This window comes from Poecilia mexicana, unplaced genomic scaffold, assembly GCF_051168715.1.
Source record: "Poecilia mexicana isolate PSO_F unplaced genomic scaffold, ASM5116871v1 scaffold_12, whole genome shotgun sequence".
Lineage (NCBI taxonomy): Eukaryota > Metazoa > Chordata > Actinopteri > Cyprinodontiformes > Poeciliidae > Poecilia > Poecilia mexicana.
The window spans coordinates 2,553,087-2,576,869 of record NW_028263381.1 but is presented as its reverse complement, the minus strand read 5'-3'; the positions used below and the strand labels follow the sequence as shown (position 1 = coordinate 2,576,869).

The window sequence follows — 23,783 nt, the reverse complement described above, 5'->3', positions numbered from 1 at the left end:
TTCTTTAACTGTCGTCTCTTTTCCCAGGGGTTTCCGGGGCCACAGTACAGCTCCGGAGGGATCTCTGGGTATTCCAACCAGCCTGTGCAGTACCCCAGTGGTCCGCAGCAGAGATGTGCACCGTCACCCTCTTACCCATCCAGTCGGATGCCTCACATGGGGCCGTACACATCTGGAACCCACAACCCATCACAGTTCCCTCCTGGTGCCAGCCAGCCCAATCCTCCACAGTTCTATAAGGTGATCAGATTCACTGTGGTTGACTATTACCGAATTTTGTTTAAAGCTGAATTCATTTGAAAACTTGTGAAACAAGTACATCACGGAGCCTTCAATTCAAAATTCAGATCTCCTGCCTTTGATATTTCAAATTATATTATGTTCAGAATTTAACCTGAATAAATGTTTGAGAATCGTTGAGGAATCCTGTGTGGATTTCTTCTTAGCATTGATGCTGAATTTCTTTGTCTCAAGATAGGTGAGAAATTATCTGAACGTTGTGTTTCTTGTCTGTGGCTTCCAGTCAGAGCCTTTCAATGGCCAGGGCAGTCTACCATCTGGAGCAGCAGGGGGCTACAACGCCTTTACACAGGCTGCAGTCAACGGGGTAAGTCTTTTAAGACTCCTTCAACGTGTTCAGTTATTGCCTTCTGTTAGACTCTAACCTAAATACATCTACAAGCGGAGCCAAGCATGGAAACTTTCAATGTGAAAAAAAAATTTAAGTTCTAACTTTGTTTTCATCTCTCTTTCTCAGCCAGGTCGAGGTGCAGTGATACCTGGGTACCCCAGCTCCCCGATGGGAGGGAACCCCACCCCACCGATGACCCCAGGGAGCTCCATACCCCCCTACCTCTCTCCAGGCCAGGACACCAAGCCGCCCTACCTTCCACTGGACTCTAAAGCCAACATCAGCACCCAGCAGCCCTCCACAGGTCGGTCAGGGTTACATGTTGCCACACCCTCTATCATCTTAGAATTAGAACAATAGAACCTCAGATGATCAAGAACCCATGAGATATTAAAGACGCAGCATGTAACTTTTATAAAAATATATTTTTTACATATTTGTTAAATCTGTGAGACAGATAATCTAAAAAAAATTTATGGAGAAATACCCAACAACACAGGAAACTGTTTATCCACCATCATCTATGGCCATGCTAACTAGCCTCAGCTTTCATGGGAGGCTCTGCTGTAGGGGAGGAGCTGTTGTGTAGCAGAGAGTTATGGGCAGGGTGTGAGAGTAGCTTGATTGAGAGCACTAAGACCCTCCTCCTGGCTGTTATTGGTTGTTTCTGACAGGGAGTGGTGTATTTCTACAGATGGCAATGGGGCCAAATGGAGAAGGCAGAGGATTACTTTCCAGATTACTTGTCTCATATTTTCCTGTCAGGACATAGTGACAATTTTAACAAATATGTAAACAAATATATAGAAAGCATATATGTGGTCCCTAGAGGACTATATGGAGCCAAAATGCTGTGAAAGGATTTTGTTGAAGCGCCATCAGCTGCAGTGACTCCTGGTGGTCATATTCTGCGTGACATCATCAGTGTGTTCACAGTGTTCCCTAAGTTCATTAAGATTTGCCGACATGCAACACTTTTTCAGGATTTAGATCAGAGTGTCGGGATCCAACTTCAGCAAAACAATAGAAAACAGAGAGATGTTATCATATTTGGCTCTAGAATACATAAAGAGGTCATGGTCGACTCAATGACTTGCAGGGTCCATGTCCGATGTTTGGCCGTAATGCTTCAAGATACATTTGATTTCTTTTTAATCAGATTTTTCTCCAGCATATCGTTTCTTATGGCCAAACATCACATTTAACCTTTCTGTTCAAATATCAACTTTGCAAACCTAAGCCACCCAATGTTCTCCTACTCTTCGGAGCCTTCTCAGCTAGAAGGGTCCCAAGACTGCTTTCTTTCTCCCACATTGCTTTCTTTTTTGAATTGCATCATTGCAATCTTTAGTCTATAACACTAACACAGCCCGTGCAATCTAAGGATGTTAGTATTTTCTCCAAGTAGAGCACTGTTTCATCTTTGGGGTGAACTTAATGTGACATCCACTGCAGGGAACTGTCCGAAATGTTTTCCACTTTAGGAATAACCTCCTGAAACAGAATGACAGACTTTAAATTGTTGGGAAGGTGCTTTTAACCTTTCCCAGATTGATGGGCAACAAGTTACTTCCTCTTTGTCACTGCCGTGATACACACTTGAATTTTTCATAGTATGAAACCACTTTCATGGAAGTGTTCGTACAGTTGAATCAGAGTAAATTTTTCTTTTTGAGAGCAGTTAGAATTATCAAAAATTATTTATATTTGCTTAATTCCATAATAGTGAGAGAAACAACATGCCAGAGATTGATTTATTAATGTCTTCAAAATCAATTACTAAAATAATTATTAATGTCTCTTTAAGGTATATAAAGGGTTGGATTTAACTTCAGGCAGTCTTTTTATCCACTGTATGTAAACTTCTGGTTTCACACTGCAGCTTGAAGTGGCCCAATTCAGATTTTCTTGTCAAATGGGATTGTTTTTTTTGCTGTGGCCATTCACACTTCTAAATAAATGCCACCTGTATGTGTTCTGCAGTGTGAATGGGCAAATGACCTGAAAGTGTCCTGCATGCGCAGTAGCGTAACGTCAGCGTTCTCAGTGTTTGCAGAAGTAAACATGGATGCTAACGGTGGAGCACAGCTTACACATTTGAAGTTGTCTGACCAGAGCAGCATATTAACAACTTAATCCTCATATTGTCCGTAACACTTGTTGTTTTCTTCCCTCTTGCGTGTATCAGGTCGCAGAATAGTGACATTTGTCGAGTACGAGTGACGTTCAGGTTGGATGAATGTGACCTGGATGTTAGGTCGCATTTGATTTGGATACTTACTGGATACCCAAGTGGCCTTGGTTGCATTCAAAAAGAATCTGACATGTGTTGTTCAGTCTGTCATGAAAAGATCAGATACAGGTCTGATCTTTACGTCAAAAAAATCGGAATTGGGTCTCTTCAGGCTGCCTTAGTTGATTAGTTTTATTGGTTGCATCTGTTTGCAGTTTATTGATATAGAATTTGAACTTTTGTTACTGATTCCAGCACTAAGATATGTTTCCCTTTGAAGGTAACCCTAGCGACGACCTGCGTCTGACCTTCCCGGTCCGAGACGGCGTGGTGTTGGAGCCGTTCCGATTGGAGCACAACCTGGCTGTCAGCAACCATGCATTCCAGCTCCGAGACTCGGTCTACAAAACACTGGTGATGAGGTGAGAAGATATAAATAAAGTAGTTCATATGTGATCTCCATCAAGGAAAAAGACTTGAGTCTGGTTCTCTTGATCAAAGAAATGATTGAAGGCTTTCAACACTGTGACTTTGCTACTCTAGTGTGACACCTGGTGGCTGTTCAGGTCATGTACAAGGGAAGTCAGCACGTCTACATCACTATTCAAATACCATGTTTTTGTGATGCAAAAAAAGGAAACTTTAATTAATTTAAAAAAAGGAAACTTTAATTAATTTCAGAACTTTTTCCAAGTATATTGTGACTATTATTATGAAGAACTGAACTAAAAAAACAAATCAGTCTGTTGGAAGAAAAAAGGTAAAACCTAAAAAGCTGCAATAACTGTTGCATACATGAAGACATACTTAAGCTAACACTGAAGCCACTGTTGATTTGGCTTACAACATTCTGGCTTCTTGAATTTATGCATATCATAAAGTATTGTGAATTTGATTAAATACACAGAAAGTTAAGCTGTTTATCTAACACAGGAAACAGACCCAGATGCTTAGGAAACCCCACTATGGGTCTGTTTGACCACTGTGTTGCGTCTCCCCCTACAGACCAGATCTGGAGCTACAGTTCAAATGTTACCACCATGAAGACAGGCAGATGAACACTAACTGGCCTGCCTCTGTGCAGGTAAGCAGCACCTTCAACCTTTTTCACTGGATCCAGCTCTCAGGTGGATTCGTCTCATGTTCAAGGAATCCAAACTGACTCACTGATGTAGACACTTTGCATTGATCTCATATATTTGAAATGAGCTATTTGTCTGTTTACTCTGACGATAAAGTATCTTTTATGTGTGTCAAAGAAGTCTTTAAAGTGGACTCTCCTTATTAATCTACTCAGCTGATTGAGGCCAAGTTATCTCAGTGAAGTTGTGTTTGACCTTTAATTGTCTGACTAAATTAGTAACACTGATCTTGACTCAGTGGAAATGTTGGGACAGCTCTTTATGGCCGCCATGTTGCAGTGCAGCTGACTTACAGGAAGAACAACATTGAGGCCGACATGTGTAATAACAGCTTTTGGTTCTGAAACTGTAAGAACACAGAAACCATTTGATAAAGAGCTCTTTTAGTTCTTTTTGAACATTTTGTCTTCTTACAACCACTAAGCCTTTGGCAATAAGCAATAAATCAATTAATCACATCATAAATGAAAATGAGCTCCATTATGACAAATGTTCTAGGCTGTCTTGCCTCTTACCTGTCTGAACCTAATGATTATTATTTTTTGACGGCAGTGTTGTTTACGGAGACGTCATAATCCATTTTGTTTATGGTTTCATTTATGTTTAGATTTTATTTCCATCTTTAATTTTTTTATTATTATTTTGAATAGTTAAAATGTTTTCCAGTTCCGGTTTTAATTAAAGTTTATTGATCTTTGAGATGATGTACTTCCATTCTTATTTCACTATCTTGACATAACTTGAAAATGCCACAATATTATGGTTTATGGCTGTAATTCCTGGGACAATTTAAAACTGCTTCCTAAGAACGGTTCATTTGCTAGCAGCCTACTCAGCCCATTAATCTAATTTAAACTGATAACATCAGAAAAATACAGTTTTAATCTCTTATTATACCCATTTCAAATCTGCAACAATCAATATGTGTACATGGATAATTAAAAGGATAAAATCAGCGATTTGCTCACTACCATAAATCTAGATAATTATTAACAGCTCTTTGCCTATCTTATGCATATTTTCTTCATTTGACATCAGTGCTAATGGCAGCAGTCACCCACTGGCAGGGCCAGCTGCCGTTATCACTAACTGTACCTAAATGCAGGTCATCAGTACAGCCACTTTATTGTAAGTTTTTTTGTATTATTATTTTGTTGTTGTCACCTTCAAAATTGAACAAATACTTATTTTGTTATTCATTAATGACTGTCTCGGAGGAAACTGTTGCAACAGCAGCATGAAAAGAAAATGTCTCTAGACCCATTATTGCATCTAATGCCATAGTGGCAAATAAATTCCAGAATTCCTATAAGCATGTAGAGATGAGTTTTGTGGCTCCTTTTCTATCAGTATCGATGGTTGGATAATATAAAATCATGTGATGGTGATATGATTAATAAACATGGCAATTGGAATATCATCTTCTATAAAGTCACTTCATTTGCTTTAATCTCTTTCAGTGCCTTTTCTGATTTTTAGTACATAGAGTCGTATAGTAAACAGTGTTCAGGTTTTTGTAGTCATGCTGGTGCTTTATATTCTAAGCTGAGATGATGTCACATGTTAGCGAGTTGTCTTTAGCGTAAAGACCTGGGATTTATGGTGTTTTTATGGTCTCAATAAGTGCCTTTGTGAATATATATTGACATATTAAATTTATTCAACTTTTTATATTTTGGCCATCAGTTTCAATTCCAGCCTGCCAGATTTTCTTTCTCATCTCTACATGAGTTGAACATTTTAGCAGGTCAAACTGCATAAAGCTCAGTTTGTGGCAAAAAAAAAAAAAGTTATTGATGTATTTTTAAGTTTGAATCCAAGGAGGTGAATTTGTGGAAGAGAAATTATGTTGGAGAAAAAGAAACGTGCCATCAGAGATTGTGGCACTTTGAGCATTTAGCGTTTTGGGTATGTAAGCATGGACACAGAACCGATTAAATTACAAGATTCGGCAGTTTAGAGAATATAAAACCACAAGTGTTATTGGAGAGTGGTCCAATATCAGCCAGAAACGAGTATCGGATCACCTCATTCTGCATTTGTATCCCACGTACAGTCCCATTGGTTAATAATAGATGAGTTTGTTCTCATACCTGTTGTTGTTGACTATTGTTCTCTGTTTTAGTAATATCAATTTATCAAGCCTGCTCCAACATTCCACACTACAAAATAAGCAATAAAAGTGTGTATGATTCTTGCTAATATCTTATCAACATCGGTATCTGTCAATACTCAAAGCTGAGTTATCGGTATCGTATCGTAAGTGTAAAAATTACATCGGGACATGCTTAAAAGGCGACAGATTTGTATTCTTGATTGTTTTTTTTCTTGAACTTTCTGTCTCAGGTCAGCGTTAACGCAACTCCTCTGTCCATCGAGAGAGGGGACAACAAGACCTCCCATAAGCCCCTGTACCTAAAGCAAGTGTGTCAACCGGGACGCAACACTGTGCAGATCACCGTGACGGCATGCTGCTGCGTAAGTCCAGATGCCTCATCTGTCCGGTCGCCGCAGCGACACTCTACTAGATCATGGATCACAGGGATGCAGAATCCCACGCTGAATTTGTCCCCTCCTGTCTCTTTGTCCCCTCCTGTCTCTTTGTCCCCTCCTGTTTCTTTGTCCACAGTCTCACCTGTTTGTGCTGCAGTTGGTCCACCGGCCATCGGTCAGGTCTGTCCTGCAGGGCCTGATGAAGAAGAGGCTACTGCCAGCTGAGCACTGCATCACCAAGAGTGAGTAAACTTGCACTATGCTTGATCTGCAACCTTTATAATCCAAACAGCCATTTTGCCCTCAGTGCAGCTGAATAAAACATGTTTAGAGCCACAAAAGTTACATAATTTAGTTGAAAAAAACATCGCTTATACATTTTGATTAATACCTCCTGCAAGCAATCTTTTCTCATTTTTCGAGAACCATCATTTTATTTCCTTTTACATTTTAAGGATAAAGAGAGACTCAATATTTTTACAGTAAAGTGGATGGATTCATTTTCGTCTATGTGGTGTTGATGTTTGTGGAAAATTATATGAAAAAAATTTTATTTCCTCTAAAGTTTACTTACATACACTTAATGTCTGTACAATGTGAGCTCTTAAAATTGAAGTAAATGTTTTTCCTTACAAAGTTTTAAAAAATTCACTAGTTCTTTTAGAGTCATTTGTTCACAAGTCAAGAACAGTGCAAACAACCAATGACCCCCAAAATTTTGGAAATGTCTGTTTTTCTTTTAGTAAGCCCTTTTATTTTTTTTTCTATATTTAATGATATACAGATTTCCTAAAAATTGTTTATTGTTGAGCAGATAAAACTAAACAAGTTTGAACAGCTGCATTAGTTGGTTCTTAGTTGGTTCTTTTTATCAAAGTTCTTGTAAGCTATGGTGGAAGATCCAAAGACCAGACCGGTCCGACTGAGTTTGAACTATTCTGAGAAGACCAGAGTTGCTATTCAGCTTGACTGCAGTGAGCAGAGAAGAGGAGCGGCATGGCACAATGAGGACGCCACCAGTAGAGCAGCTGTGGACTGTTTCCTAGTGGCAGTTGCAGTCGTCCCAGTGAGACGTGTCTGGTCCCTGGTGGGCCGCCACAGAATCCACCTGATGTTGTTGAGGAACTCTGGAAACGGGAACAGGCTTTTGCTGTCTCTGCTCATCTCTCACAAGCATCCGGGATCATCTGCTTCACGTAACCATGGTGACACAATGCCACCAGAAGGAAAAGTGTTACGGAAATTCCACAAATTCTTTGCATATCAAGGTTTATAAAAGCATAATTAAAGCTAAAATAATGTTTGTTTATTTTTATTGATTTTCTTGTTTTTGCAACAATGTTTTCATTTCTACGTGATATTTTCATCTGATTCCACACATCAGTGGCAGAATAAATAAATTACAAATTATTTTTTTCCTGTAGAATGTGAAACTTTTTATAAACAGAGATGGAAGTTAGTGAGGGCTTTAATTACATTTTTGGGATTTGTTTTATGTATTTTATGTCTGTTTTACTATACTTTATTTTTTTATTATGAAGCTTATAGTTTTTTTTTTTTTTATTATTTAGAAGACCTAATCTCTAAACATTTCTTTCCTGGAGTTATCCCTCAAAGCTAACTCCAGCTTAGCTTTGAAAAAAAAAAAAGTGTTTTTTCTTCTTCTAGAAAACAAGTGTTTTCTAGAAAAAACACAACAAAACAAGTGTTTTCTAGAAAAAAACATGTTTTAGGCATGTCTTACAAGTTAAAATAAAAATATTCTTGTGTATCCATCGTTAGAGGTTTAAAGCACTCTTAAATGAAGCATTCACACGTGTGAATCCATGTCAGGTCGGATGTTTCACTGCAGTACATGTGATCCATCAGGTCACCGTTGTTTGTCTGTTGAAAGGTCTGTTGTCTGTTGTTTTAGAAAAAAGTGAAACTTTTCAACCCATATACAGGTCCTGGTCATAAAATTAGAATATTGTGATAAAGTTCATTATTTTCCATAATGTCATGATAAAAATTAAATTGTCATATATTTTAGATTCATTGCACACCAACTGAAATATTTCAGGTCTTTTATTGTTTTAATTTTGATGATTTTGGCAAACAGCTCATGAAAACCCAAAATCCCTGTCTCAAAAAATTAGAATATTATGAAAAGGTTCTCTGAACGAGCAATAAAAATAATCATCTGAATCAACAAAGTAACTCTAAACACCTGAAAAAGATTCCTGAGGCCTTTAAAAACTCCCAACCTGGTTCATTACTCAAAACCGCAATCATGGGTCAGACTGCTGACCTGACTGCTGTCCAGAAGGCCATCACTGACATCCTCAAGCAAGAGGGTGAGAAACGGAAAGAAATTTCTGAACGAATCGGCTGTTTGCAGAGTGTTATATCAAGGCACCTCAGTGGGAAGTCAGTAGGAAGGAAAAAGTGTGGCAGAAAACGCTGCACAACGAGAAGAGGTGACCGGACCCTGAGGAAGATTGTGGAGAAGGGCCGATTCCAGACCAAATTAAATTTTCATCTCCATAAAACTTTTCAGCAGATGGAAGCATGAAGTGCTCCAAAATCTTCTGATAGCTGCTGCATTGATCCTGCCCTTGATAAAACCCAGTGGACCAACACCAGCAGCTGACATGGCTCCCAGACCATCACTGACTGTGGGTACTTGACACTGGACTTCTGGCATTTTGGCATTTCCTTCTCCCCAGTCTTCCTCCAGAGTCTGGCACTTTGATTTCCGAATGACATGCAAAGTTTGCTTTCATCCGAAAAAAGTACTTTGGACCACTGAACAACAGTGGTCCAAAGTGCTGCTTCTCTGTAGCCCAGGTCAGGCGCTTCTGCCGCTGTTTCTGGTTCAAAAGTGGCTTGACCTTTGACCTGGGGAATGCGGCACCTGTAGCCCATTTCCTGCACACGCCTGTGCACAGTGGCTCTGGATGTTTCTACTCCAGACTCAGTCCACTGCTTCCCCCAAGGTCTGGAATCGGCCCTTCTCCACAATCTTCCTCAGGGTCCGGTCACCTCTTCTCGTTGTGCAGCGTTTTCTGCCACACTTTTTCCTTCCTACTGACTTCCCACTGAGGGGCCTTGATATAACACTCTGCAAACAGCCGATTCGTTCAGAAATTTCTTTCTGTTTCTCACCCTCTTGCTTGAGGATGTCAGTGATGGCCTTCTGGACAGCAGTCAGGTCAGCAGTCTGACCCATGATTGCGGTTTTGAGTAATGAACCAGGTTGGGAGTTTTTAAAGGCTTCAGGAATCTTTTTCAGGTGTTTAGAGTTACTTTGTTGATTCAGATGATTATTTTTATTGCTCGTTCAGAGAACCTTTTCATAATATTCTAATTTTTTGAGACAGGGATTTTGGGTTTTCATGAGCTGTTTGCCAAAATCATCAAAATTAAAACAATAAAAGACCTGAAATATTTCAGTTGGTGTGCAATGAATCTAAAATATATGACAATTTAATTTTTATCATGACATTATGGAAAATAATGAACTTTATCACAATATTCTAATTTTATGACCAGCACCTGTAAGTAGCCAATTTTCTGACAGGAAAAACTCCAGCTGTTTTCTTCTATCGCTCTTCATTCAGACGAGTATTTCTAGTGTTTGTCAGGCAAAACAAAGTCAAATGGGTGTTTAGGGGCTGGGACTCCGTTTTGGTTTCAACTTGGGTGCACTGATCCTAACTTGGCCAATTTCTGATCTGACCTAACAAAACCGATTTGAGCAGCTTCAGATTTCTCTTTAACAATAATAAAAGAGATATGAAGGAACAAACATTCAAAAACTTCCTTTCTGAGAGGAGAAACTCAAGTTATATGGAGCTCTTCTTTTACTATATGAACCACATTTATAACAGTTTGTACATGTGGAAGTAGTCTCTTCACAAAGGGGTTTTACTCATTTTTGAAGGCAAAGGAAAGTTGTGGAGTTTATCATCTGATATTAATGATTAATCAATGCTGGTTAAGGTCAGTTGAGCTATAAATCATCTGATTCCGGTCACCAGCCAGTGTCCCGGTGCATCTCTGTATTTATCTGCTGCTGTGTTGTTGTCAGAGCGATCGCACAGCTGGAGTGTTTCCTGAGCAGTGGCGTAGTCAAATATTGTCGCCGCTCTGCCTTTGTTGCAGTAAAACGAAACTTCAGCAGCGGCACCATTCCCGGGACGCCCGGTCTAAACGGAGAGGACGGAGTGGAACAGACGGCAATCAAAGTCTCCCTCAAGTGTCCGATCACATTCAGACGAATCCAGCTGCCGGCCAGAGGCCACGACTGCAGGCACATACAGGTGAGGTCACACACCACCCCGCATCACACACCTCCACTGCTCCAAATCACAACTTAACATGCAGAGGCCATGTTTTGTTTTTTTTCTTCAAGTGTTTTGACCTGGAGTCTTATTTACAACTGAACTGTGAAAGAGGGACGTGGCGGTGTCCTGTGTGCAAGTACGTACAGAGGCAACTTTTCTATCAAATCTACTTTTGCTGACATGAAACTGAACCAACTGGCTGCTCCTCTCGATTGCAGTAAAACAGCTTTGCTAGAAGGCCTGGAGGTTGACCAGTACATGCTGGGGATTCTGGTCTACATACAGAAGTAAGTAACAAAAAACAAAAACAAAAAAAAGCGCATAATTGTGAAACGCTTGTTTTAGAAAAAGTGACACTTTTCAACCCATATAAAAATTATGTTGAGTGAAAAACAGACTGAGAACTGAAATGGGGGATAGACAGAGCTGGAATTAAGAGGCTTTTCAAATTAAAAGTCTTTAGATTAACAAAATACTGAAACCTGAATCAGTGAACATGTGTGTGATGATTCTGTAAATAAATCAATGTCAGATTGTTCAGTTGATCTCAAACACAGCGAGTCAACAAGGTCCTGAGGGTTTTTAGTGTAGAGCAGGGGCTTTCAAAGTGCGGCCCCTGGGGCCATTTTGGCCCTCTGAAACTTGTCATTTTTTAGGTTGTTATATTCCTTGACATGTTTGTATCTTGTTAAATGGAAGATATTAAGTGCAATACAAAGAATTTCCCAACAATCGGTGCCACAAACATCCAATGATTCATGCCGGCCATGTTTCACTAAATACAGCAACAGTTGTAGAAGAAAATCCTTATTTTTGTCGCTGAAAATAAACCAAAACCATTTTACAGACCTACAAAATAGAAAATAAGTCTGAAAAGTTACAGGCTAAACAGGTGAACATTTGATATTACAAAATCTTACATGTTTAAGTTATTGTGGTGCAAGTAAATACAATGTAACTGGTCATTAGGGCAATGGTAGATAGAAAAAAAAATTAAAAACAGAAATTTTTAGATTAATCTCAGAAATTTACTAGAAACAAACTTTGAACTTTCTGAGTTTCAAAAGATGAAAACTTTTGAGTTTCTTTTCTAGAAAATGTACACATTCCCCCCCCATATACAGTGACTCTAATACACCATCATGAGTAAAAGACAAAGAATTCACAATAATCTTTTTGTGTTTTTATGATATTGATGATATTTTCCATGGCGGCCCTCAATCCTTTTCAACTTGGTGATTTTGGTCCTCAGCACAAAAAAATGTTTATACACCACTGGTTAAGAGCTTTATATCCTAACGTAGCGGTTCTGTTTCCCCTCCCTCAGTTCTGATTACGAGGAGATCACCATCGATCCGGTGTGCGGCTGGAGACCCGTGCCAATCAAGCCCGACCTACACATAAAGGAGGAGCCCGACGGTCCGGTCCTGAAGCGCTGCCGCACAGTCAGTCCGAGTCACATGGTCCTGCCGAATGTGATGGAAATGATCGCGGCCCTGGGGCCCGCTTCGTCCCCATACCAGAGTCTGAGTGCAGGGGGCAGGAACACCCCCGACTACAGCCGGCCAGGTAGCTCAACAATTTTGGTCCTAGTGATTAAAATATTTGGAAACCCCTGATATGCTGCAGGCTGAACTGAAGTCGTGCCTGCTTTGTTTTGCTCTTGCAGGAAGCCAGGGATTCTCCGGACAAACAGGATTTACAGATTTCCCCAACACTCCTGGGACCCCGACACTCGGAGAGTACACCTCCTCTGGACCGCAACCCCCCCTCCCCTACCAGTCTGAGCAGGTTAGACATATTAAAGCCAAACAAACGGCTCTTTACAAAACCAAATATCTTCACCACATTGTTTAAAAATCTAATATTGAGCACTCGCACAGCAGAATAGGTTTCAGAAAAGTTTTCATCCATACGAACCTGAGTGTTGTTTTAAACATGCCAAACCCGCAGGGGGCAGTGTAGCGTAAAGCTAAAACTTGTCAGCCAATCGGATTGCTTCAAAACAATCACAACTTCCTGTTAGAAATTCAACATGGTGCCAGGAGGTCCATTTGTGTGGACAGATATTGAGGTTGAACTACTTTTAAATAACGCATTAGAATACACACTTAATAAAACACAAGGCGATGTTGATCAGAAAGTTAGGCTGTAATGCATGGGACTCTGTCAGCTTTCCATGTAGACACACAAACAGAAATGCAGTTTTCTCAAATCTCCACTTTAGTCTGAGTTTTTATAAATTAATGTTTTCAGTGATATTAAACTGAGTTTTCTTGTGGATGAAAGGCTAAAACACATAAAAATGAATTTGTTTTCCCAAATATCGACATACATGTAGACTAGGCCTCAGATTTAGCATACATAATTGTAGGAGAAAATCTATAGATTGTATAGTTAATTGCAAAATTATATATTATAACTGCTTTCAGGCGACCCACTCTGGAGGAATGGAGCACTCGCACGGCAGCATCCTCCAGCAGCACGTATCGGGGGTCCACAACAACCAGAGTCTTGGCGAGGCCAGCAGCCCGCTAGCACAGAGGAGCTCAGCCACACAGAACTCACGGCTGCAGGGCGAAGGCTCCTTCGGTCTGGGAGGCCCTGGAGGGGAGGGGGCCGATCACGCTCTGGATGTGAGTGACAATCAGGCCTGAACAAGGAAAAACAAACAGTGAACAACTTGTTTGGGAATTTTTTTTTTTTTTTTAAGAAAAATACTGTGAAGAAGTTCTTTGGTCAGGATGAAACATGGCGGCAGGATGATGATCCAGGTTTGTTTTGCAGTAACAGAATCTTTCAGCTTGTATGTTGTTTGCTAATTAATAACGAAGTAGAATAGTCCAGGTATTAGTAGCTCTTTTTACAAACACCACAAAAACTTTTTATTGAAAAATATGAGTTTTCTTTTTTTGTTTGTTTTTATTTGTGTGTTTCCATTGAGCACATTTATTTTTGTAATTCCAATTTTAAGGTCAGTGGGGGAACACAGCAAGTGTTTTCTTTGTGCTAAAAGGCAGGTTGCAATTTCAATCAGTGTTTTTTTTTTCTTTCTTTGAAACAGCAAAGCCATGAAAAACAGAAATAGTCATGCTAATGTACAGAACCCTCAGCATCTCACACCATTTCTGTCCGCCCTGCAGCTTCTTCCCGAGCTGACCAACCCAGATGAGCTGCTGTCGTACCTGGGCCCCCCCGACCTCCCGAACAACAGCAACGACGACCTGCTGGCACTGTTCGAAAACAACTGACGTGTGGACGGCGCTGAAGAGGTCCGCCTGGCCCCCCGTCTGCACCCGCTTCAGCGTGTGCGTGCATACCAGTGTTTTTGTTCATCTCTTGTCTTTTCAGTGTCCTACTGTACTCTGAGGTCCTTTCAGTGCAGTGTGGAGTTGTATGAAGGAACACGGCGAGTGAAGAAAAAAAAAAGGGAGCCTAACAGGCACCAACTCCACAGGCCAGCATTTCAAACACAAGCACAAGCCTCAGACTGGAGGCGGGGCAGGAGGTGTGTATGAGGAAGATGATGGAAGCTGAAGGATGCACACGTTAACTTTACTGTAGCTGCTTCATGTTGCCATATGCCAGTGGTTCCCAAACTTTTTCTCCTGGGCCCCCCCAGCGGTTTCCAAACATTTTCTGGGCCCCCCCCATGCCCTATGCTGTCTGGTTGAACGACGTGTGTGTTTCTGTGTGTGTGTGGGGGCGGGGAGGTAGAAGAGGATGAAGAGGATTCTTAGAGACTCCTTGTCTAACTTTTTTGGGGGGCAAAATAAATGTACGTAGCTAGACATAGACAACAACATCGGTAGCCTGCAAGCTACTTGTTAACAAGCTTAAAGTGCTGTATTGATATTAGCTAGTCATCTTTTAGCTAACATTACCTGCATCCAACAGCTTTACTGAACTCAGTCTGTTAGTGTGGGGGAACAACTGAAAAGTTCTTTGCATTTTGCTGGTTTGCTGCCTTAATTCTAATATACCTGCGTAGCTCCGTACAGCAGCAGCAGGTCTCCTTCACTGCCCACAGGTGTAAACCCAGCGCGAGCGTTGTAGCGCCCATGTTGCGTTTAAAGGCGGCTCGGAAAAACAGGTTACGACATGTTAACAACGGATTAAACAGTTTTAACTGCTGATAAAAGTGACAGGGTACACAGATATGGGAAGTGCAGAAGCCCCTACTGTATCAAATTGACATAGGAATAACAGAGAGTTGGCCATTCTAAGGTAAAAACCCAGCGCATACAGCGTTCATGTTTTTTTGTTGTTTTTTTTCATCTAGACGGCTTCCCGCGCCCCCCTTGCAATGACACGGCGGCCCCCCTAGGGGGCGCGCCCCACAGTTTGGGAACCTCTGCCATATGCATTTGAAATTTTTAGTGGAAAGGAGCAGGTTCCCATCTGTAAGGCAAAGACATCAGTGGAACCAAACTACAAAAGAAATCAGCTCAGTACTGAAACAGTAGCTGTGTTTCCAGTGATCATGTGCAGTTTGGCATTCCGAAAATAAACACGCTAATTTCGAAAACGCTCTCGTTTTTGGATAAAACATTTTGCCGTTACAATGATTTGGTTTTTGACCATATTGATATTAGTTTATTTCGCAAAACTGCATTGAAAACACGTTGTTTTCATATCACACCAGTCACATGATCAACAATCAAATGTTGCCGCTAGAGCAAACCATGAAGGAGACGATGACAGGAAGTAGTTGGACGATGATGGAGTGAAAGTGTTTTTAATGACTTATCGTCTGAACAAACTTATTGATGTGTGATTTTAATTGCGTTTCTTATTTAATGGAAACAACACAAATGCGAAATTGTTTTTTGTCGACATCAGTGGAATATTGACAGTTTTGTAACAGAAGCACAGCTACTGTGATGTCACTAATATTTGAAGATTAAAGCTCCTCACACAGACAGTCATACAGAGTTGGTTTTTATTCTCTCACAGCAAGAGAGAGAAGGAAATATATTTTTAAAGACAACATTAAAGCCTATTTGTGAAAAGCTCGCCTCATAGAATCATGTGTAAACTGTATGTGTGACAATCTTTAGTTTTTTATGGCATTTCAGAATATTTCATCAAAGACATAAACAAAACCAACATCATTTATTTGTCTACTTTTAAATGATTTATTTCTTCATTTGTCTGAATATTAGGAAGGAGAGTAAGAATTAGGACTGGGAACCTGGACAGAACAACAAAAATGTAACTTCCTCGTATCATTAGCTTAAATAGTCCTAAAACAATACATTTTATACTCCAAATGCAATTTTAAGCCACCTGAGCTGCATTCTTGAATTTCCATCGTATGACACTGATGGTTTTGCATTTAGTGTCATTAATTAGAAAATGACTCACTAAAACAACAAAAACAGACCAGTTCTGGTGACACTTAGTGCAATCGCAGCATCATTGTTTTCTGAGGTTCACCGTGTCTGTGACGTGCTTCAGCACTGTGGGAAAAGAAATAAATAAAAAATCCCCCGCCACACCAGCACCACCACCGTTCCTTCCCTCTGTCGGGGCTTTCAGAGCTATGTGTGCGATGGCCTTTTCTGCCATTGTATGTTTTTAAATGGTTTGACATGTATAACCCATCCAGACGCGGGTTTATGTACTGTATAATCAGCTGTTTTCATTAGAGAACGTGTGTGTATCAAAAGAATTGTTAATCATGGTAACTTTGTCATTAGTTGGATAATGGATCATTGTTGGCACTGTATACATTCTATATGTTAGAAAACTATAAAGCTGTTGTAAAAAAAAGAAAAAACTATCAGTGTCATACACACAGGCAGACGACGCATGTATGACAGAAACTAGTCATCTGACAACGGTTGGTTCCTAATTCTACTTTGTAAAGCTGAAGTTTATTGTTTTGTTTATTTGTTTTTTTTTCTATGATCAGTTTTGCAACCACACCGTTTGTGGTTCAACGTTGCCTTAACGAGGTAACTACAGCAAAAATGTTCTTTGCCAATTTGAGCAACAGCGATATTATATTTGGAAACAATGGACTATTTAACTGCAAATTTGCTAGAAAGGAAGAAGAAAAAGCTTTTTTAAATATGTAAACTACTCCACATATTTTGTAGCACATTGTAATTGCCATTATTTTCTATTTATTTTTTAATCATAATCATCATTGTACCCATATTTACTTTGTCTCCCCCTTCACTCTTTCCCTCCTCCCACCTCTGAATCTAAATTAAAAGTCACTTTATTTGACAAAAACTGTTTGATCTTTCATCTTTATTGAAAACGTTTCTTGGCATGTGTGACTGGGATGCACGTTACTGGACTTTCTGCATGGAAGTGTTTTAATCTGAACACTTTTATTAATGGTTAAACAAAGGTGGAGTTAAAAACGGTCAAAATCCAAGTTCCCATCGGTCCAAAATAACTGGAAATGTGTTGTTAATCAGAAGAACTTCATCAAATCATCATCAGGAAGTGCGACAGCCTCTTTGAATCGGTTCTTTGTGGAGCTTACTTGAGCAAGCAACGGCCCTGGAGAAGCAACAGTTGCTTCTGGGGAGAAACACCTGATTGCAGTTTTCTGGCCGATCGCTATATAAAGTCTGGCCTGCCGATTGTAATTTTGGCCGACAGATGGTTTTTTTTTTTTTTTTTTTTGTTATTATTTTGTTTTTTGGCTATAAAATCACTAAATATATTGACAAAGTCTCTGAGCGACTGTTGTTAATTGAGCAGTACAGACGTGACCTGGCGGATCGGTCTGCCTGTCAGACCTCTCACAGCAAAGCGAAAGGGAACAGAGGCTGATTTTCAGACATTTGCGGAGGAGAGAATTGTTTTCTGTACTAACATTTCCTACAGAATGGCGAAGACTCGGTTCATGAGAGCAATGATGAAGGCAGATAATAAAACGACTATCAGTAATTGCTGCTAATGGAAGCTCTGCAGGCTTTTCAATCATGAGCTATTTTGTTTTAGAAGTAACGGCAGTGGATTATTTCTGTATTTTTATACATCCGGAATTAGATTTAAATAATTTTAGAATACAGAAATGAGACTTTTTAAAATATTATTTACAGGGTGTACTTTGTTTTTACAATCACTGTAAATAAATGCAAACGTTTTTTTTCCCTTCAATATCCCTTCAGGGGCTCCGTACTTGTGCTTTTTATTCCAGAGAGGAAATGGGCAGAGAATGGGTTAGGGCAGTGGTTTCCAAACTTTTTCTCTTGGGGCCCCCCCAGTAGTTTCCAAACGCCCCCTATGGCTTACAAATAGCTGTCTGGTTGAACGATGTGTGTCAGCAAAGGAGGGAGAGGCGGGGGGCGGATTCTTAGAGACTCCCTGTTATACTCAGCCCCGGCTCCAGACGAACAAAGGGGGGAATCAACTTTTTTGGGGGCAAAATGAATCGTAGCTGAACATAGACAACAACAACACCAGTAGCCTAAAAGCTACATGTTAACAAGCTTAAGGTGTTAGCTAAAAGATGACTAAAAGCTAGTCATCTTGTAGCTACCTTTACCTGCATCCAACAGTTTTACTCAACAGTCAGTTAGTTTGGGGAGAAAACTGTGAAAAGTTCTTTGCGTTTTGCTGGTTTGCTGTCATGATTCTAACACACCTACGTAGCTCCGCCCAGCAGCAGCAGGTCTCCACAGGTGTAAATGCAGCGCCAGCGTCGTAGCGCTCATGTTGCGTTTAAAGGCGGCTCGGAAAAACAGGTTACGACATGTTAACAACGGATTAAACAGTTTTAACTGCTGATAAAATATATGGGAAGTGTAGAAGCCTCTACTGTATCAAATTGACATAGGAATAACAGAGAGTTGGCCATTCTAAGGTAAAAACCCAGCGGATACAGCATTCATGTTTTTGTTTTTTCATCCAGACGGCTTCCCGCCCCCTGCAATGGCACGGCGCTCAACCTAGGGGGCGCGCCCCACAGTTTGGGAACCTCTGGGTTAGGGGAAGACGCGTAGCGGGGGTCGGGAATCGAACCCCCGGGTTGGGGGCACAGCGCTCTGCTTTTGCACCGTGAACTCCTCCAAAAGAAGTTGTCTTGCCCTTTTTATTGCTGAGTTACATTTACTTGATATACTCAGTGGCGCAACTGCACATTATTCAGGTGGATGCGAAAACATAAATCGGCGCCCCCGCCCCCGAGGGAAGGAACTTCAGGGTGAAGGACGGACGCTCAACACCACCACCCCCCCCCCCCCCCGAGGCGACGCTACGTGAAGTGTAAAACTCGCTACATTTATGTGCGAGAGGTGAAGGAGCGTGAGGCGCGCTGAACTGTATGGGAAAACATAATCGGCGCGTCGCCCCCTCCAGACGGGGTTTTGGCGCCCCCTCTGTGCTGCGCCCCTATGCGTTGCATACGCTGCATACCCACTTTTTGCGCCTCTGGATATACTGTCATTCAAAGCTTCTGTAGTATTATTTTTGATGTAAAAAATATGAAGGAAAAAAAACTTTCTGGGGGTTTTATTAAACAATACAATAAAATAAAGTTTCAAATAAAATAAACTTTGCCTATTAAAAATATGAGTTTTATTAGGTGATTTATGTTTTCCTGCGGTCTCTGGCTCGCTTTCAAAAGTTGTCATATCATGAAGCTAGTTAAGCACACGCCTATCTGGATTCCTATTGGTCCATTATGAAGTTTTTCGTAGTGCGGGTCTATTAATTGGTTGTTAGAAAGCGTTTCGTCACCTTTTAACTAAAATAAACGGAGTCTCTTAGCGAGTTGTCTTGACTCGCGCGTCTCCGTCTCATCCCTCCAGAGCTGTAGAAATGGGAAACCCCAGAGTTTTCTTTGACATCACGGCTGATGGGGCTCCACTTGGCAGGATCGTAATGGAGGTAAGCTGAAGCTGCTCACGTAAGTCTGAGTTCAGGAGTAAGACAGAGATCCGTACATGTGACTGACTGTGCTGACGACTTTGCTTTTGTTTAGTCATGTATTCTGATGTCATTTATTTCGCCACTGACCCCAATAATAATGTCTAAAACTGCGTGCAGGTCATAAGAAATCCTGAAAGGGTTAAGTGGAAACTTCCAAAATTTGCGCTGTCAGAACAGAAAACAGCTGAAAGCAAAATGTAACTGGTCCCAGTAAAGCCATGAACAAGCCTCCCCGTTTTGACTTATTTACAGATTCTGAGCTTTCCAAAGATGTTAAACACATGGAAACCCCCGTCAAAAATGAAGAAGATAGGACCAGTTTGAATGCTGGCTCTCTGGAAACCAGATCTGTGAGAAAACGGCTCTCAACGTTTCTAAACGATTCCCACCAAACCTGTTCCGCAGCCCGGGTTGTTGAGGCATTGCTGTGCTGAGCCCCACCCCGCAGCTATGACTGGGAAGCTGTGCAGACTTGTCTGACTTGTGTAGTTGGAAATGTACATTTTTAGAAGTTTTCACCTTGTGCTCCGTTTTCCAACAAGAGTGTGAGCCTTTGTCCCTGAGCCATCTGTGAACTCTGACCTTTAGACTTAGGGAGCGAAACACAGGCTATAACTTGATTTTGGTGACACTGCAAGCATGCCACTCCCTTTCCCCCACCCCCTACCAGGTTGGCACAGATTGAGTTTTTAATTATGACAAAAATAAGTATTATCACCTCCTTAATCATAGGGAAGACTCCTGCCTTGACAGTTGTCTAGCTAGCTAGGGGCCAGGACCCTAGTTGAGGAAATTAATTAACTTTTTAAAGATTTTTAAAATGATTGATATCACCTTGTATTCTAACTTATTTGCTTTCCTCTTTGCTTGGCAGCTGCAAGCTGATGTGGTCCCAAAGACTGCAGGTGGGTGACCCTGAAGGTTCCTTCAGAGCTAACTGAGCTGCTGCTGCTTCGCTGAAACAGATTCACACCTTATTCTGGAAATGGGACGTCAATCCTCAGGAGTTTATTATTCATTCATTAAGTTTATTCTGAATATTGTCAAGAAAATCACCAAGATATGAATTCTAGATAAATGCAACGTGACTCAAAGGAAACTGTATGATTTAGAAAAAAATTAACGACAAAGGAAAAAAAAGAAACTCTAATAAGAACAGAAAAAAGAGTGTACTGGTTATCAAATATCATGTAATAAAGATAACCTGTGCCAGTGCTTTTTTTATTTTCAGACTGAGGTTGATAATAAAAATATTCATATTTTTAGTCACTTTTAGTCAGTTATATTCCAAAAACTGGGTTCTGAACTGTTAATTTTTTTTTCTTGGTTGCAGTTGATGTTTGTGTCTGAGGAATAGTGACATTTATGATTTTTTCCAGAAAATTTCCGGGCCTTGTGCACCGGTGAAAAAGGGTTTGGTTACAAAGGCTCCACCTTCCACCGTATTATCCCCGACTTCATGTGCCAGGTAGAGTAAGTGCAGGAAACTGCCATTGTCCGTGCTCTGACCTAACGGGATGGGTGGATGGCAGCACTGATTCCAGAAGACCTCTTTATTTTCTTGAATATTTAGGGTGGAGATTTCACCAAACATAACGGAACTGGAGGCAAATCCATCTATGGTAATAAGTTTGCTGATGAGAACTTTACGCTGAAGCACACAGGACCAGGGATCCTTTCCATGGCGAACTCAGGACCAAACACCAATGGCTCCCAGTTCTTCATCTGCACAGCAAAGACATCCTGGTGAGTCTGATGTTTCGTTCAGATCCTCAGCTTGGTCTCGGTGTTGCTACACACACTGATGATGGGCTGTTCTGCTGTGCAGGCTGGACGGCAAGCACGTGGTGTTCGGCAGTGTTGTGGAGGGCATGGACGTTGTCAGAATCATGGAATCGAAAGGCTCAACTTCTGGCAGGACAAAAGCCAAGGTTACCATTGCTGATTGTGGTCAGCTATGAGCAGGGCAGCCGTTTGACCTGCACTCTGTAAGGTCAATGAGTCAACCTTGGTGAAATACCTTCTTCCTGTTTGATCTCATTTCTGCTGTGTTCAGATTTACGCTGGGACATCTTGTAACTTCTGTGATCTTTCTTTGGAGGACAACACTTGTTATGAAAATCAGCATAAATTACACTGGTGTTAAGAAAAATAAAATAAAAAATTAAATCCAGCCACTGTGTAGGTTTTCGTTCCTAGAAAACACTTGTGGTCACACTTGTTTCACTTGACATCTACTTGTTTCATACAGTGCCTGTCGCAGCCTGCTAGGTTCCAAAACCAAACATTTCCAACAAATGTCGTGGACGGTGACAAGTGGTTTGATTCTTGCATGCACTTCTGACTTGATTGTTAGAAAGAAATATAAATGCTTTATACAAAATAACTACTAAAAATCCCTTACAACTTAGTTGAAAATGAAAGTTAACTTACTCTGACATTTCAAGTTAAAAAAAAGTGGTAAAAAAATCATTTTACATAAACCTCCCATCATCACATGAGACATCTGTCAAACAACAGATCTCCACCAAACACCCTGTGTTCTTAAAATGGGAAGGTCTAAAAGTTACCAAAGTAATCTAAATAATTCCAAATATAAAAATGAATTAGATTTATATTCTAATCTAAAATATATTCTAACTGCCCAAAGAAGAAAACAAAATAGGTAGAACTTACAATTCACAAAATTTAACATAAATGGCCACAACATCCCGGCCCCTAATTCATCTACAACAAGAATTACATCTAATATCTTTATAAGTGACCATTACCAAATGTATTATTAATATTAACATTTAAGCATTAGCAGACTTTGCTCTTCAATATCTTTCTATTGTCACATAATTCATTAAAACATCAACTTAGTCCAGTAGTCCATGTCGTACATCTTTTTAGCTTTGTCCAACTGGAAAAGTACATTAGCAGCTTAGATGTGGAGCAAACTTATTTCAGCACAGCTGCACATGTTAGACCTGATCTTTAACCTCTGGATCAGATTCCAAATGGACAGGCATTTCTTTAACAATGTCTGTTAAAACTTTGTCTTGTGACAAAGTTTTAACAGATATTGCGCCCTCTTCTGGGCCATCTGTTTGTTGTTGGGCATTTTTACTGCTGGATTAAAAAAGGGTAACTTCAGGTAATAGTGCCCATCTTTAAGCAAAGCTGATTTTGACATAACATCCAGGAACTATTTGTCTTCTGCAGACCTTTCAGTAGGCTCCTGACACTGGTGCTCTACAAAATCCTGATCATACTGACTGACCAGCATTTCTTCCAAATTGCTGATAGAGATACGGTTCACCTGAATAGAACCAGCAACATGTCCATTTTCTTCATTTGGTTGGGTTGAGTGGACCATTAACAACCCAACCAAGATGTGTTAGCACATCATAAGGCTTTTACAAATCAACAATGATAATCAATTTTTTTGTTTTAGTTTTGTTTTTTTAATAAACATACAATTTCTAGAAAGTGACAAACACTGATGAGCATAAAAATGAGATTGCTTAAATATTCATGACCTTTTAAGTGGCTGATGTAATTTGACAGAGGTCCAGCTAATTGGTTCTACTCAATCAGTCTCAAAATGACTGCTTTGTAAAACAGTCCCTTCAGATTTTTACGATTGTGGAAATTCACGCAGAATAATGATTGCCACAATTTTTCGTACTGATGCGGAATTGTGAGGGGTTTTTGTTCCAGATTTTCTGCAAAAATTATCAAAAATATTGGGTTTCTGCTGCCTCAGACTTACTTGGTGTGAAGTCATAGTCTGTGACAGACATGGCAAGTAACAAAAGTTACATTTACCGTCACACATAAGCACAAAGAAGGGAACAAAGCAGTATCTCTCTGTTTTCCATGAGATTTGAGGAAAGTTATTGTAAAAGTATTCCAAAACTCCTTTAAAATATTTCCAAAGTACAGCCACACTCACTCGTCATGAATAACTTTGCAAAGCTAAGCTACTCTGCCATGTTTGGCATTATCTGATTGTGACTTATTCTTCACATTGTAGAATGTAGGGGTATTAAATACAAAAAACACGGTAAAAC

General features: G+C 40.3%; 2 protein-coding genes across 3 annotated transcripts in view; both read left to right on the top strand.

Moving 5' to 3' along the window:
- zmiz2 (zinc finger, MIZ-type containing 2) overlaps positions 1-17,070 on the top strand; it is a 38,480-nt gene extending 21,410 nt beyond the window's left edge. For both annotated transcript variants that reach the window (XM_088010734.1, XM_014969051.2), the window contains 14 exons: positions 28-240; positions 524-607; positions 758-935; positions 3,145-3,286; positions 3,870-3,948; positions 6,353-6,484; positions 6,636-6,741; positions 10,646-10,803; positions 10,896-10,963; positions 11,046-11,114; positions 12,155-12,396; positions 12,497-12,618; positions 13,260-13,463; positions 13,971-17,070. In XM_088010734.1, coding sequence (XP_087866860.1) covers positions 28-240; positions 524-607; positions 758-935; positions 3,145-3,286; positions 3,870-3,948; positions 6,353-6,484; positions 6,636-6,741; positions 10,646-10,803; positions 10,896-10,963; positions 11,046-11,114; positions 12,155-12,396; positions 12,497-12,618; positions 13,260-13,463; positions 13,971-14,078 — 1,905 coding nt within the window. In that variant the 3' untranslated portion in view covers positions 14,079-17,070. The remainder of the gene's footprint in view (positions 1-27; positions 241-523; positions 608-757; positions 936-3,144; positions 3,287-3,869; positions 3,949-6,352; positions 6,485-6,635; positions 6,742-10,645; positions 10,804-10,895; positions 10,964-11,045; positions 11,115-12,154; positions 12,397-12,496; positions 12,619-13,259; positions 13,464-13,970) is intronic.
- Positions 17,071-19,527: 2,457 nt separating this feature from the next.
- Positions 19,528-21,898, top strand: ppiab (peptidylprolyl isomerase Ab (cyclophilin A)). The gene is made up of 5 exons (XM_014969049.2): positions 19,528-19,683; positions 20,600-20,630; positions 21,105-21,193; positions 21,299-21,471; positions 21,554-21,898. Exons 1-5 carry the CDS (start codon positions 19,615-19,617, stop codon positions 21,684-21,686), a joined length of 495 nt encoding a protein of 164 aa, XP_014824535.2. The 5' UTR covers positions 19,528-19,614; the 3' UTR covers positions 21,687-21,898.
- The last annotated feature ends 1,885 nt before the right edge of the window (positions 21,899-23,783 follow it).